At 44.3% G+C, this 16,827-nt stretch overlaps 1 protein-coding gene across 1 annotated transcript in view; it reads left to right on the forward strand.

The window, feature by feature from the left end:
* HABP2 (hyaluronan binding protein 2) overlaps positions 1-16,827 on the forward strand; it is a 37,203-nt gene that overhangs the window by 15,823 nt on the left and 4,553 nt on the right. Inside the window, exons 3-11 of the mRNA XM_004265825.3 lie at positions 7,454-7,564; positions 8,997-9,104; positions 10,296-10,412; positions 11,164-11,283; positions 11,780-11,951; positions 13,163-13,260; positions 14,675-14,915; positions 15,322-15,464; positions 16,170-16,304. Coding sequence (XP_004265873.1) covers positions 7,454-7,564; positions 8,997-9,104; positions 10,296-10,412; positions 11,164-11,283; positions 11,780-11,951; positions 13,163-13,260; positions 14,675-14,915; positions 15,322-15,464; positions 16,170-16,304 — 1,245 coding nt within the window. The remainder of the gene's footprint in view (positions 1-7,453; positions 7,565-8,996; positions 9,105-10,295; positions 10,413-11,163; positions 11,284-11,779; positions 11,952-13,162; positions 13,261-14,674; positions 14,916-15,321; positions 15,465-16,169; positions 16,305-16,827) is intronic.

Genomic DNA, 16,827 nt, shown 5'->3' on the forward strand with positions numbered 1-16,827 from the left:
CTTAGGTAGACCTGGCTTCTGATACCATCTCCTTCTGCCTTAGTTTTTCCTTTTCTGTAAAATGGGAATAATAATACCTATGCTATAGAGGTTTTTTTAAAGTTAAATAAGGTTGTGTGCAACCACGTTTATTTTGTATAGTCACCAATACATAGAAAATACTCAGTACATAATAACCTATTATTTGGAATATTTGAGTTAACTCGGGATATTCTTTACCATTCTTCCTGATAAATTCTAAAAACAGACTCTTATAATTAGACAAATCCACAAGGGTTTCTTTTTATACCTGATATGAAATGCTTCTGACAGCTCCCCCGTTCATCCTGCAAAGCTTTCTCCTTCTCTATAGCCTAGAGAAAATCTCAAGTAATCTGTATTGGAACCTGGAAAACTTTTTAAAAATCTACCAATGGAACCAAATTTCATGTCAGGCTGCATGCAGTCCCTGTGTCCCCAGGAAAACCCTTGGACAAATTTCTATCCTCCTATTGAGCTCATCAGACATTTTCTTCACCAAATATCTATGACCCAAATCTCAAATAGTTTTTTTCCTGAATTCCCTGTTTACTCTGCACCAGGCAGACACCATCTTCACTGGCAGAGCTATGTGCCCACTGTGTGCCAGCCAATCAGAAGGAAGGGAGGCTTGGCCATAGAGGGAAAGGTTGATCTGTCCAACATATATATTCACAGCATATAGGGCTCTGTGCTGGGCACTGTGGGGTAGAAAGAGGAATGGACATGGCCCTTTCTCTTAAGAAACCAACTGTCTAGTTGAAGGAAAGAAATCAGATAGACCAAGTTAAATACAAAACTCAAGAGATGTGCCCTCTGAGATCCAGCCGTGAAACCTAAAATTCTGCAACCTCCTGGGCCACTGAGGAATTCTAGTATCTAAAATTCGTATCCCACCAGCAGCTCAATATTAAGCCATGTGTGTTCATGTGTTATTACTACATGATATGGTTGACTCTTGAACAATTCAAGGGTTGGGGGTCCTGACCTCCCCATGTAGTCAAAAATCCATTTTGACTCCCTGCACGCTTAACTACTAAGAGTGTACTGTTGGCTGGAAGCCTTACTGATAACATAAACAGTCGATCAACACAATTTTGTATGTTATATGTATTATATACTGTATTCTTACAAGTAAGCCAGAGAAAAGAAAATGTTAGTAAGAAAGCCATAAGGAAGAGAAAATACACTTACAGTGCATGTGCGTATGTATCTACTGAAAAAAAAATCCACATGTAAGTGGACCCATGTGTGCAGTTTAAACTCTGTTGGTTGACAATTTAGACTGGGTTCAGCAGGGCAGTTCTTCTAGCCTAGGCAGAGTCAGCTGATCTTGGCTGGGCTTCCTCATGTGTCTGTAGTCAGCTGGGAGATTAGCTGGGCTTTCTTACGTGTTTGAGACCTTGGCTGGGGCCTAGGGCTGCCTCACATGTTCCATTATCCTACTTAGAAGAGCCCAAACCTGTCCACACGGCAGTCACAGGGGTCCATGAGAGAGAGAAAGAGAAGCTTGGAGCTGGTACACAATGCTTCCACTAGAAGCTATTGGCAAAGCAAGTCCCAAGGCCAGCCCAGACCCTAGGGATGGAGAAACTGACTCCATCTTTTTCCTTTTTTGAATTTTATTTTATTTATTTTTTATACAGCAGGTTCTTATTAGCTATCTATTTTATACACATCAGTGTATACATGTCAATCCCAATCTCCCAATTCATCCCACCACCACCATCCCCCACGCCACTTTCCCCCCTTGGTGTCCATATGTTTGTTTTCCACATCTGTGTCTCAACTTCTGCCCTGCAAACCGGTTCATCTGTATCATTTTTCTACATTCCATATATATGCGTTAATATACGATATTTGTTTTTCTCTTTCTGAGTTACTTCACTCTGTATGACAGTCTCTAGATCCATCCACGTCTCTACAAATGACCCAATTTCGTTCCTTTTTATGGCTGAGTAATATTCCATTGCATATATGTACCACCTCTTCTTTATCCATTCGTCTGTCGATGGGCATTTACGCTGCTTCCATGACTTGGCTATTGTAAATAGTGCTGCAATGAACACTGGGGTGCATGTGTCTTTTTGAATTATGGTTTTCTCTGGGTATATGCCCAGTAGTGGGATTGATGGGTCATATGGTAATTCTATTTTTAGTTTTTGGGTTTTTTTTGCGCAGTACGCGGGCCTCTCACTGCTGTGGCCTCTCCCGTTGTGGAGCGCAGGCTCCGGACACGCAGGTCAGTCGCCATGGCTCCTGGGCCCAGCCGCTCCACGGCATGTGGGATCTTCCCAGACTGGGGCACGAGCCCGTGTCCCCTGCATCGGCAGGCGGACTCTCAACCACTGCGCCACCAGGGAAGGCCTATTTTTAGTTTTTTAAGGAACCTCCATACCGTTCTCCATGGTGGCTGTATCAATTTACATTCCCACCAACAGTGCAAGAGGGTTCCCTTTTCTCCACACCCTCTCCAGCATTTACTGTTTGTAGATTTTTTGATGATGGCCATTCTGACTGGTGTGAGGTGATACCTCATTGTAGTTTTGATCTGCATTTCTCTAATGATTAGTGCTGTTGAGCATTCTTTCATATGTTTGTTGGCAATCTGTATATCTTCATTGGAGAAATGTCTATTTAGGTCTTCTGCCAATTTTTGGATTGGGTTGTTTGTTTTTATAATATTGAGCTGCATGAGCTGTTTATATATTTTGGAGATTAAGCCTTTGTCCATTGATTTGTTTGCAAATATTTTCTCCCATTCTGAGGGTTGTCTTCTCGTCTTGTTTGTAGTTTCCTTTGCTTTGCAAAAGCTTTTACGTTTCATTAGGTCCCATTTGTTTATTTTTGTTTTTATTTCCATTACTCTAGGAGGTGGATCAAAAAAGATCTTGCTGTGATTTATGTCAAAGAGTGTTCTTCCTATGTTTTCCTGTAAGAGTTTTATAGTGTCTGGTCTTACATTTAGGTCTCTAATCCATTTTGAGTTTATTTTTGTGTATGCTGTTAGGGAGTGTTCTAATTTCATTCTTTTACATGTAGCTGTCCAGTTTTCCCAGCACCACTTATTGAAGAGACTGTCTTTCTCCATTGTATATCCTTGCCTCCTTTGTCATAGATTAGTTGACCATAAGTGCGTGGGTTTATCTCTGGGCTTTCTATCCTGTTCTGTTGATCTATATTTCTGTTTTTGTGCCAGTACCATATTGTCTTGATTACTGTAGCTTTGTAGTATAGTCTGAAGTCAGGGAGTCTGACTCCTCCAGCTCCATGTTTTTCCCTCAAGATTGCTTTGGCTATTTGGGGTCTTTTGTGTCTCCATACAAATTTTAAGATTTTTTGTTCTAGTTCTGTAAAAAAATGCCATTGGTAATTTGATAGGGATTGCATTGAATCTGTAGATTGCTTTGGGTAGTATAGTCATTTTCACAATATTGATTCTTCCAATCCAAGAACATGGTATATCCCTCCATCTGTTGGTAACATCTTTAATTTTTTCATCAGTATCTTATAGTTTTCTGCATACAGGTCTTTTGTCTCCCTAGGTAGGTTTACTCCTAGGTATTTTATTCTTTTTGTTGCAATGGTAAATGGGAGTGTTTCCTTAATTTCTCTATCAGATTTTTCATCATTAGTGTATAGGAATGCAAGAGATTTCTGTGCATTAATTTTGTATCCTGCAACTTTACCAAATTCATTGATTAGCTCTAGTAGTTTTCTGGTAGCATCTTTAGGATTCTCTATGTATAGTATCATGTCATCTGCACACAGTGACAGTTTTACTTCTTCTTTTCCAATTTGTATCTCTTTTTCTTCTCTGATTGCCATGGCTAGAACTTCCAAAACTATGTTGAATAATAGTGACAAGAGTGGACATCCTTGCCTTGTTCCTGATCTTAGAGGAAATGTTTTCAGTTTTTCCCCATTGAGAACGATGTTGGCTGTGGGTTTTTCATATATGGCCTTTATTATGTTGATGTAGGTTCCCTCTATGCCCATTTTCTGGAGAGTTTTTATCATAAGTAGGTGTTGAATTTTGTCAAAAGATTTTTCTGCATCTATTGAGATGATCATATGGTTTTTATTCTTTAATTTGTTAATATGGTGTATCACATTGATTGATTTCCATATATTGAAGAATCCTTGCATCCCTGGGATAAATCCCACTTGATCATGGTGTATGAGCCTTTTAATGTGTTGTTGGATTCCGTTTACTAGTATTTTGTTGAGGATTTTTGTATCTATATTCATCAGTGATATTGGTCTGTAATTTTCTTTTTTTGTAATATCTTTGTCTGGTTTTGGTATCAGGCTGATGGTGACCTCATAGAATGAGTTTGGGAGTGTTCCTTCCTCTGCAATTTTTGGGAAGAGTTTGAGAAGGATGGGTGTTAGCTCTTTAAATGTTTGATAGAATTCACCTGTGAAGCCATCTGGTCCTGGACTTTTGTTTGTTGGAAGATTTTTAATCACAGTTTCAATTTCATTACTTGCGATTGGTTGGTCTGTTTGTATTTTCTATTTCTTCCTGGTTCAGTCTTGGAAGGTTATACTTTTCTAAGAATTTGTCCATTTCTTCCAGGTTGTCCATTTTATTGGCATAGAGTTGCTTGTAGTAGTCTCTTAGCATGCTTTGTAATTCTGTGGTGTCTGTTGTAACTTCTCCTTTTTCATTTCTAATTTTATTGATTTGTGACTCCATCTTTTGGTGAGACGAGCTGCAAAGGCACATTGCAATAAGCATGGCCACAGGGAGAGGTGAAGAATCAGGTCTCATTTATTTCATCAGATTGGCTCAAAGCACACCGGAGTACCAATGTGGAACTTGAGGCTGTCAGCTAGACTTGGCCACATCCAGCTCCCCTGCCTCTTCACTATCCTTTCATCTCCTTCCTTGGCTGGCTTTCTTCCCCCATCCACCCCGGATTTGAGGCTCCTTTGACTGGAGGCCACATCCCACTCTTTTTTGTATAATTCTCCATTGTTCCCAAAGCCTTCCTGCACCTGGCATAATACTTGTCCCACTGTAGGTGCACAATACATGTTTCTTACATAGGCAATGGGATGAACTACCAATAGAATAGAAAAGACAAAACAAGCTTTACGTTTGGAGGTAGAGAAACCCTCCCAGGTGACTCTTCTAAAAAGCATTTTCAAAACATATCGCAACCCACCCCAAATGTCAAGGATCTTGGCCTTCCCTTGCACAGTCTTCCAACTGATGGCTTCTGGCAATCTGGGGCCACTGAGCCTCTGCTGCTTCTATCCCACCTCAACCAAGGGCCCTGGACCCTGGAGAATAGCAGGGACTTAATGCCTCACTTGGCAGGAATGTAACTCAAAGTCTATGTGTTTTATTCCCTCCTTAGCTTCACTAAGAGGTGAACAGACCTTGTAAATAGGGCTGGATTCAAATCAAAACCCTCCAACAGACATTTCATCCATCCTCTGTCACCTGGAAAAATCATACCATTCCATCTTTATGAAAAACCTTCCCTCATTTCCAAATATCTGCAAAAGAAATGATTCTTAACGGTCTAACCAAGATTATCCAGTCTGACCCTCGACTTGTGGGGGTGATGGGAGAAATTACAGGAGCGATTCAAAGGCGCTTATCTATAAACACCTGTTGGAAAAACAAAAATCAATTCTCCAAAGAAAAAAGAAAGAAAGAAATGGGGCAATCATCTCATTACCAAACTCATTGTCTCTTCCAAATGTCAGTTTGAAATCTTTCATGTCAAACTCAGAAAAACATTTTTTTCCCCTTACTTTCTCACCCTTTCTCTGCTTTATCATGCTAGATGGAAAGAAACTTTATTTGCTCCAGGAAGACAATGGCCTTATCTTCAACCTAGATCCTCATGCCTGGAAAGGTGGCCTCCTCTGAGAGCATTTTCATAGTGGGGAAAAGCAGCTCGGGAGAAATAATGAGGAGGCAAAGGGAGTCTTGACTTGACACTGTGATTAAATGAGGTGAAACTTTGGCAAGGAACCAGAGTTGGCGTATTCAAAAAGGAAATAAAAAGGTAGTTCCATTTTAATGGGAAATATGAAACAGCCATTGTGCAAAAGTCGATTTTTCAAAAGCCAAAGAGATAAAGACGATAAGGGAATGACTGAGAGACGAATAAGATAATGTGGTTGATAATCGGGCGTAGGTAAGGTCCCATCCTCCGGGCCATCGCTGTGGCTCCGTGGGAGCGCCTTTTCAAGTCGGCTATCTGCATTTGCTCCTGCCTCATTAACATATGCATCTCTGGACAGCTTCCTTACAGCTTCAACTTGCTGACTTGCCATACTCCTGCCAGCTGGAGAGAGCAAAGTCAACCCAACCTTCTTCAAATCCCAAACTCCTCTCCTTCAGCCACAGAGCGATCAGCATCTTCCAAGGCCCCAGACAACAAAGAGCTTGAGTCCAGGCTTACACACACCTGCTTTTCCTAGTGGATTGGTCTAGTGTAAGGTTTACAACCAAGGGCAACGCCATATACTGCCCTTTCTTTCAGTAGGCAAGATCCGTGAACCTTCTCAAGGCTGTCCTTGGACAATCCCTAATTAGCAGGCTGGATATGCAACGGGAATGACAGGACCCCTTTCCCAAGGGTAACTGAATTATCTGAGGCAGTATGAGAGGCCCGCTGAAGCAGTTGAGAGTGTGCAATTTAAGGGATATATGGAAATAAACTGCCTTAGTTCCTATGCTGTCATTTATTAGCTATGTGACCTTGGACAAGTTACTTAACCTCTTTGAGCCTCAGGTTTCTAAGCTTAAAGTAGAGATAATAATACATCTAGATTTTTATGAGAATGGAATGGGGTGGTTCATGTAAAATGCTTAGTCCAGAGCCTGGTACGTAGTAAAGACTCAGTAAATATTAACAGTTACGATGATTCTATGTAAATAACTCGGGAGTAGTTTGATGCTGAAGCTGAAAGAAAAGTGACAAGTTTCTTTGACTTTATTCAGCTAAGGTGACTGGTAAAGTCCCACTGAGAAACTTCATTCACAGAACCACCCAACAAGGCACCCAAGTGCCACTGGATCTGACCCTGGGCAGATCTCATACAGGACCTTGGAGACTCCCTGCGCCCCAGTCATCTTCCTGCTCTTTACAGGTGAGAAAACTGAGGCACGGAGGATACAGTTGGCTTGTCCAAGGTCACGGTTAGTGAAAAGCCATTTCCAATCACGTGCTCTTGACCCTGCCAAATGCCAGTGCTGGCTCACTGGGTCATGACAGCCCCCTCAAATGAAAACTCACGGTGCCCGACCCCTTCCATCTGCCCCGTCAGCGTCAGGAGCTGGAAAGACACATGAACCCTCCTTCAGGACCTAGAAATCTTTGGGAAAGGCGGTTTTCAGTGAAATAAAATGGTGACTTCTTTAGGTCTGATGACTAGGGTTGCTTCTGTCCTGTTCCCACATCTGTAGATTGGACTCTAGACCACTATGAGTACAGCCAAGAGTATTACGACCAGGAGGGGAATGCCAGCAGTGCTCTAGGCCATCCCGAGAATCCTGACTGGTACTACGCGGAGGACGGTAGGTACCAGAGCTGTTTGGGGGGGTCCTCCTGGGAGGAGAGCAGCGCACCTGGAGGGGAGTTTATGTGTGACCACATGCAAGGGCTCTCTCTTCTCTTACTCTCTGACCAGCATCATAAAATAGGTATTACAAAATTATTTAGACTGGCTTTTATTCAGTTAGAATTACATACTATGAATACTGGGGAGGTTCTTAGAGACCATCTCTCCCACTTTCAAATGACAGGTGAAGCAAGTGAGGCCAAGAGAGGAGCTGACTTAGCCAAGGTCACTCAGCAAGTTATGCATCATCATCTAGCTCTCCCGACACTGTGGGTTAGAGTCATGTTCAAAATCATCCCCAGAGCTTTCATGACAGGTAGTCCTAATTATGCAGAAGAGTCTGTCTTAGCATTAGGCTTCAAACTGTAGCATTCACAAATTTGCCATTGTGCTGTGCTGTTTTTTTTTTTTCTCTTTTCACTCTTCAGAAGATTTGCACAGTTGTGTGTGTGTGTGTGTGTGTGTGCACGCGCTCACACATGTGTGCTTCGGCCACGTTTGTTTTTGTTTTTGTGGCTTCTTGAGACAGAAAGGAAAATGAGAAGCTGGGCCTAAGCAAAGCCATGTGACTAAATCAGTAGAAGTAATGGAAAGCACTTAGCAGCTGGAATAAAAGCTGTGTAACTGCGAAGTGGCCTGGAAGGCAGGGCCAAGATACGGGGCATCAGGGGAACATCAGAAGGGACCATCAAAACAAGAGCCAGGCCCAGGGATCCTAGTTCCTGAACCAAAGAACAATGTGTGTGAACAGAAGGATAAAGAATTCCCCAAGGGAAGATCCATTCAGACAACCATGAAAAGCCAAAGGCACAGATGAAATATGACAAAATCTAACTGAACAAGTAGTTGAAGAAAGATGAAGGCCACTGGGTCATTTCCTCCTCGCCGTCAATTCTTCTGTCCCCCTCTTGCCTTTGGTCTTCTTTCCTGATGTTCAGAAAGCTTGTGTTTCATTAGGGGTGGGATTTCGTTCCCCACTCCTGACCTCCACCCCTGGGCACTGGGAGTAGGGGAGGTCTTCAGGCTTGTGAAATGCCTTCGGCATCAGAGACAGACCCCGTGGCACTCCCAGCGAGCCTGGGAGGAGAGAGACACTGATGACGGGAAAGGGGAGTTACTCAACGAGAAAGGCCCCATCCAAAGCCAGGCTGAGGGAGACAGTCACGATTCCTTCTTGCCTCTCCTCTTACTAACCTGAATCCCTCCCTCTGGTCTTGTCATGGCAGTTTTCCCGGCTCTTTAAGGTCAATGCATGTTTCCCCCTTTCCCCAATCACTGGCTAGGCAGTTCCTCTCTCATTTGGGGTGGGAGATGGAAATTCAGTGAGCAGACAGGGGGCTTCTTGCCTGCTGTTCATTGCAACATTGACTTCCGCCCACGTGTTTTAGATCCATGCCTGTCCAACCCCTGTGCACATGGTGGGGACTGCCTCATCAGCGGGGCCACATTCACCTGCAGCTGTCCAGCCCCTTTCTCTGGAAACAGGTGTCAGAATGGTGAGTGGACCTTCACTAGATCCAATCTTCCCTCCATATTGAACAAGAGGCAGTTTCTCCTCCAATTCTAGGGGGTAAAGAAGGGTTCAGTAGTCCCGTGAAAAGGCTGACAATCACACATATTATGTTATGCATAATAGATTCCTCAGCATGGTCACAGGCAGCATCTCACTGAGTCCTCACCCTTACATGTTAGATAGGACTAGTATGTCCATTCCACAGATGAGAAGATTGAGGGTAAGAGGAGATAATAGCTGGGTTCTGACCAAGAGTGTTTAGACCAACTTCAACAGAGAAATGTTGTTCATATACAAGAGCAGGAAGGCTCTCAGGGCACATAAGGCTCAACCTTGTTAGAGAAAGGGAGCCCAGAGTGTACAGGGGACTTGCTCGTGGTTACACAGCTAATTAAGAGAAGAGCAGAAATTAGAGACCTGATGCCTGACTCCCAGCCCCACGCTCTCTCTTCCTGCCATCCTCACTCGTGGAGACTCTGATAAAAGGTGTGTCCACTCTTAGTGACCTCTTGTGGGCATAACATGAGGCTATGTAATAAGGTATTGGGAATAGAATTCTTACAGGCTAATTGCACCCCTAGAGAGAACCTGGACTCTGTCGCATCTAGCAACCATCTAAGTGGGGTGAGGGAGGAAGTGAGGGTTTTATGGTTGACTTGTTTTCTCTGTGCCCTCTTCAGTTATTCCTACCATTTTCAATCCTACAACATCTTTCAATAAAATTTTCAGAATGGTTTGGGATATCAGGCACAAACATAGTTACTGGGTTTATCCCTCAACTTCTTGGAAGAATGACAAAATTGTAAATGGAATATAAAATCAGCTATACAATGGAGAAACTCAAATTGCAGCTCCACTTTTCTGAAGGTGTAAAAATTATCAGGGTGTTTATAAAAATAGCATAATAAAGACTATGAGCCCTAGAAACTCATAAGGAACTGGGAAGCAATCATCCACGACCCAAGGATAAGAGAGAAGCCTTGTCTAGGTGGGTAGCATGATGTTTCAGAACCATGGACAGGGGGCACATGCTCTATCAGTCACCAACACCACCTCTCCCCACACCCCCGCACTCCCCTCCCAAACATTGTACTGTACAGGTACTTCTCAAAGTAAAATGTGCCCCAAATAATGTCCTGTACTTTGTCCCTACTTCTCTATTGATCTCCTACAGTGCAAAACAAATGCAAGAACAACCCATGTGGCCGAGGAGACTGTCTCATTACTCAGAGTTCTCCTTACTACCGCTGTGCCTGTAAACACCCTTACAGGGGTGAAGACTGCTCCACAGGTAAGTGCTGGAGGCCTCTTCTATGCTAAGCTCTCTCTACCGTGGCTTGTGCCTGGGATGTCAATATCCTCCTGTGTGGAAGTCCAGATACATCCAATGTTTTGGTGGCATCCAAGATGGCCCTTTTAATTAGGACGTTTTAAGATTCATTACCTCTGGAAAGTCCAGTGAGAATTGACTGGTCTGTGTCTCTTCCCAACAAAAAATAATCATCTTGAAACTCATTTCATCTAGGAAGTAAGCCCTGGTCTTTTCCTAGAATGGGCCATGTATATTTATTCACTGCTATGAGTCAGGCATTGTCCCAGGAGATTTACATTCTCTCTCACATTGTCCCCCAAACACTACAAGAAACAGTTTTACAGGTGAAGAAATTGAAGTTCAGAGAGGTTAGCTAACTTGCTTATGGTCACTCAGCTGTCAAGAGGCAGAGCTAAGTTTCAACCTAGCTCAGACTGGCCCCCAAGTTCCTGCTCAGTCTATGCATCTTGTTTTTCCTTACTGAGTGACCCATCTACTTATAGACTCTTTTTTGCTGGCCTCCATCATATTGCTTCATCCATGTTTGCTTATGTTCTTAAGGTCTGTGTGTGTTTTCTTGCATGTCAGTGGGTCTCTCTTTCCCCTTTGGTGACCCATTTTTGTGAAAGGATGGACACCAGAAAAGTGCCACCAATACCTCCTCATCAGCTCAAATGTAGCTGCAACTCCTTCTAAAGAGCCTTCCTGGACCCACTTCCTGTGTTCACAGCGGTTCCTGCATGCAGGCCAAATCCCTGCCAAAATGGTGGCACCTGCTCCCGGCATAGGCGGAGATCCAAGTTCACCTGCACCTGTCCTGACCAGTTCAAGGGGAAACTCTGTGAAATAGGTATGGGTCTATAGCACCACTTCATCAGAAACTCAGGGACATGTGTGAGGCCTCTGGACTCCTTTATCTGTTTGCATTTTATTGCCAGAACAGGGTTCAAGTCAATTCCCAAGCTCTGCTATTGCCTTGGCCTTCCAACCTAAGGGCGTAGGGTATGTCTGGCTCCATGTAGAGGAAGTCATAAACTGGGATATAGTGCGGGCAAGTCAAACACTCCTGGGTATCCTTGGGCCTCAACCTACCTACCACTGGTTCTTGTTTGAGCCCAAATTAAAGAACTCAGCTCTCACCCCCACCCCCATGATATTCCTTGTTTTTAAGCTGGGTTGAATGTGGAGCGTTCAAACCACCTTATTTCTGGGAACTCGTAGTGAGACCTCAGGGTGATCAGTATTCAGGCCCAATCCTCTCACCACCTGATACACCTGCCAAGTCCTTTCCAGGCACGGCACACCAGCTGGTCTCAGTTCTCACAGTCCCAACTGCTCTCTCCAAGGTCCTGATGACTGCTATGTTGGCGATGGCTACTCTTACCGAGGGAAAGTGAGTAAGACAATCAACCAGCACTCGTGCCTTTACTGGAACTCGCATCTCCTCTTGAAGGAGAATTACAACATGTTCATGGAGGACGCTGAGGCCCATGGGATTGGGGAGCACAACTTCTGCAGGTAAAGCTTACCATCCTCCCTGTCCTCCGCCTTGGCCACTTGTCAATGGAAGGATCTGTTTGTCCCTCCCCTCTGCTCCTAGTTCTCCTGGGCCAGCTTCGAAATGTTGGAACGGAACACTGAAACTCATCAGCTTTCCCTCTAGGAAGATTTTCCAACTCAGGCTAGGTTAGGTTATGCTGCTGTAATGAACAACCCCCAAATCCCAGTGGCTTGAACACATCAATGTTAATTTCCCATTAATGCTACGCGAGTCACGTAGGTTGGGTGTGGAAGTAGGGGGTATTCTTAGCTTCACTTAGTTACTCAAATACACAGGAAGGGGAAGGAGAGACTGGAACATGGAGCGTGAGATTTTTACTACCTCAGCCTAGAAGTGACACATCATCTTACCACACATGTTTCATTGGTCAGAAATAGTCATATAGTCTCACATAACTTTAAGGGATAAATGGAACTTCAAAGGGATAAACGGAAAATGGAATGTTTGGTTAGCATGACGGTCTCTGACACAAGGATGTGCAGGTTTTCCCAAATAAGAATAATGCCATTTCTATCCCTGGTGATGACTGGTACCTTCTTCCCCGTCTTCCTGACTATCCTGTTGGCTTCCTTCCACAGCTCATTGTCTAACCAAGGCCAAGGACATGCATGGTCTGCATATAGAAACAGAGATTTTTTGTATGGCTTTAAACTGGTTCCATTAAGCAAGAGGACTTCCCTAGCACAAGACACAAGTTTCCTTCTACTTTCACTTACCTTGAGCTGCCCCCTCCATGGGACTCTTCAGGGTGACCCCCAGCAGCGGCTCTCAGAGAATTCCCACGCACAGAACTTGAAGGCTCGGGCAGCGGAGCCCTACTCTTACCATGTTTCTGTAGTTATTTCACTTTCCTGACAAAGAAGGATCTTCAACAGGGATCTCATTTATTTTCCTACAAACAATGTACTATGTCCCGTGGATCTGGCACAAAGCTCGTGAACTACTCCCTGGTTATTGAGATTCTCCTCTGGAAGTTAAGATTTGGCCCCCAAACTATAACCACCCTAATATGTCAAGGTTTGCTAACCTGTTGGAGGAATGGAATGGAATGTGGTCCCAGGGGGATGCAAGAGCTTGGTGCTCTCTTACTCAAAGGACTTTTAATGAGGTCCAGCGAGTTTACCAAGCCTTGACTCCAGCTTACTTTGTTTTTTTTTTTTAATTTTAGAAACCCAGATGGAGACAAAAAGCCCTGGTGTTTCTTTAAATTAAACAATGCAAAGTTGAAATGGGAGTACTGTGATGTCCCCGCCTGCTCAGCCCTGGGTAAGTCTGTGGCTGTCTGGAGGCCCGGGTAGTGGGGAGGTTGCAGAGCCATAGAAAGATGTTCCTGGAACTCCCTCTCTGTCCTACCCCTGTCCTTCCACACCTCCTGCTTTACCATTTGCCATCCCAGTGGCAACCCAACTGCCCAATCCTCTGCTCCCCTCTCGGGAGGTCGAGCAGACTTGGATACGTTTGTAGACTCAGGCTTCCTGACTCCCAGTCAGTGCACTCAGCAAATATTGAACGATTGCTTGCTGGATGCCAGGCGCTATGCCAGGCCTTCGGTGTACAGTGGTGATCAAATGGTGGCTGGGTCTCCACAGCCTCTCAGGACACAGCATGGACTGAATTCCAGCCTCACAGTCTTCCTGCCTCGCTGCCTTAGCCCACCTCTCCACCCACGTCTGAAGCAATGCACCCTTCCTCTGCTCAATGGAATTACTTCCCTGGACAGTTTCATTTCTGTACCTTTGCTCTTATGGTCACCTCTGTCTGTAATACTGTGTCCCATACCCGCTCTTGTTCATATCCAACCATTCTTTGAGAATCAACCCAAGTAACCACTCCTCCAGGAAGTCCTCCAACATTTACCAAGTGAAATGTTACCTCTCCCTTCTTACAAACTGCATGGAATAGATTGGGCACCATCCATGCAACACTTGCTGCTCTCCCCTTTGCATGACAGTTATGTGTGCAAATGTCTTCTCTCCCCCGCTCTATTTCATCTGAATATCTTCCCCCAGGCACCAAAAAAGCCTCCAGAATATATGTGTGCATTAACAAATAGTTAAATACATACCCAGAGATGGATTTATATATCTATACACACATTTTTTATTGAAGTATATTTGCTGTACAATATTATGTAAGTTATAGGTGTACACTACAGTGACTCACAATTTTTAAAGGTTGTACTACATTTATAGTTATAAAATATTGGCTATATTCCCCCGTTGTATAATATATCCTTGTAGCTTATTTTATACCTGATAGTTCATACCTCTTAATCCCTACCCCTGTCTTGCCCCTCCCTCCTTCTGTCTCCCCACTGCTAACCACTAATTTGTTCTCTATATCTGTGAGTCTGCTTCTCTTTTTTGTCACATTCACTAATCGGTTGTATTTTTTAGATTCCACGTATAAGTGATAAACATTTTTTATATGTCTGTCTACATGTCAGAATAAGAAGGAAAAAGCAACATCTTCATCATTAATCCTATAGACTCGCTTTGTATTCATCAATGTATTCCACAAATGCTAACTGCACACGTGCCTATCCTATATGCACCAGTATAGTCTCTTAGCTCTGGACACTAGTTAAGCTTCCGGATGCAGAGCCATGCCTCTGACAAGGGCCTTCTGAGGATCTGTAGGGAGGGTGAGAAGTGTGCTTTATTTTTCTTGTGCTTCACAGATGTTGCCCACGCAGAGCCCCTGACCAAACTTCCCGAGTTTGACTCATGCGGGAGGACTGAGACAGCAGACAGGACGGTCAAGAGGATCTACGGCGGCTTTAAGAGCACAGCGGGCAAGCACCCATGGCAGGCGTCCCTGCAGACCTCGTTGCGACTGACCATCTCCATGCCCCAGGGCCATTTCTGTGGGGGGACGTTGATCCACCCCTGCTGGGTGCTGACTGCCGCCCACTGCACCGAGTAGGTGCCTGCTGGGAGCAGAGGTTAGGGTGGCTGCAGTCTCCAGGGGTGTTCTTCTCTCCCCATCTGAGCAGCATCTTGGCAACTCTGGCAGGACCTGGGGGTTGGATCTTGCTCCAAGGGCAAAAGGATGTTTCCTTACCACCAGATAGAAGAGAGCTCCCGTGTGTACAATGCTCACCACGTGCATTACATGTGTAATGACATGGAAGCCTCAGAACTAGCTACTTAAAGACGAGCAGGAGAGTTCTTTAGCAAGACCGTGATTACAGATGGGGATGCTGAGGTGTGAGCAGGTCAGCTCATCTGTCAAAGGTCACACAGCTGACCAGGAGCAGAGCCAGGGTGTGGCTCCAGGCTCTCAAATTCCAGGGCTAGTTCCTGATCATCTTACTTTCCCTTGTAGCTTAAAAGCCAAATATCTAAAAGTGGTGCTAGGGGACCAGGACCTGAAGAAGACAGAATTCCACGAGCAGAGCTTTGGGGTGGAGAAGATACTCAAGTACAGCCACTATGACGAAAGAGATGACATTCCCTACAACGACATTGGCAAGTCTCCTCTATCGTGGCTTTCCCATGGGTCTTGCCCTGGGTGGGTTTCTCTACTGATGGAAAGCTGAGGTTTGGTTCTAGAAGGTGCTCTTGCCTTCTTGGTCCCTCATAGACCCTGTAAGGTAGAGCATTTATTCCAGAGTTTTTTAGTTCTTCAAGGTCTGTGTTAGCGTTGCAGATAAATGTGCACAAGTTCTTAAATTGAGGGGAAGAGATGCTAGGAACGTTGCGTTGTGGCGAGAGCTCAGCCTTGAATTAACAGCTGGCTGAGCTTCAATTCCCTCTGCTGTAAAACGGGCACACTGATGTACAGTCTCCACTTCCTGTGTGCTAAGTGACGTGATGTTCATGTATCCCCATGCACACCTGGCACCTGGTAGGCAATGACGTACTCGATCTGCCTCCTGCTTAGTTCTGTCCCCTATTTCTCCATTCACAGACCTCTCATTCTTTCTGCTTCCTCAATATCGTTTTTTCCCCCTTAAAGCCTGTTTTTTAAAAAAAGGATTAGAAGTAATTTAAAACTCAGCCTGAAGTGTTATTACTCCTCCGAATTGAAAGTTAAAAGAATGAAATGACCAAGGGAGAGTTCTTTTAGGTATTGGGAATGGGGCTTTGCTAGGTCCACCTTCCAATCAAGTTGAAGCTGATGCTTCTTTGACAGAGAGGATGTCACTGCCCATTTCCCCTTTCTCTACCTAGCTTTGCTCAAGCTAAAGCCAGTGGACGGTCACTGTGCTCTGGAATCCAAATATGTGAAAACTGTATGTTTGCCTGATGGTCCCTTTCCCCCTGGGACTGAGTGTCACATCTCCGGCTGGGGTGTTACAGAAACAGGTGAGTCTGGCCATGCATTCTCCTGAGGCCCAGGTGAGTTACATCCACCAGACAAGAAAGGGTTACACTCAACTGCCCTCCTGAACTAGATATCAGTGTTATATTCAAAATGTATAAACCAGAGAAAGAGATTGCCCCATCTCTCAAGCTCCAGTTAAATCTCATCACCTTCACGGAGTCTTCTCTGATCTCCATATCTGTCCTTGGCCCCAACCCTTAGATCTTTGACTTTCAACAAGCCTTGATCCTGTATCCATGGAGAACTTTTTCCTTTCCTAGGTACATTGGAAAGAGGATAAATTAGAAAGAAGATGGATTTTGGAGTCAGACAGACTTGTATTAGGTTCTTGGCTTTGTCACTTGACTTGGACAGCTGAGTTTCAGTTTCCCAATAACATCCTAGGTTTGGAATCATGATAACAAGAGATGATAGAATTCTCCAGAGATATTCATTAAGTCAGCCCCTGGAGGGCAGGGGTCAGGTTTCATTCACCTTTGACTCTACTACTGTGCTTTGGTCAAG

The sequence above is a fragment of the Orcinus orca genome, chromosome 14 (assembly GCF_937001465.1).
Source record: "Orcinus orca chromosome 14, mOrcOrc1.1, whole genome shotgun sequence".
Classification (NCBI taxonomy): Eukaryota; Metazoa; Chordata; class Mammalia; order Artiodactyla; family Delphinidae; genus Orcinus; species Orcinus orca.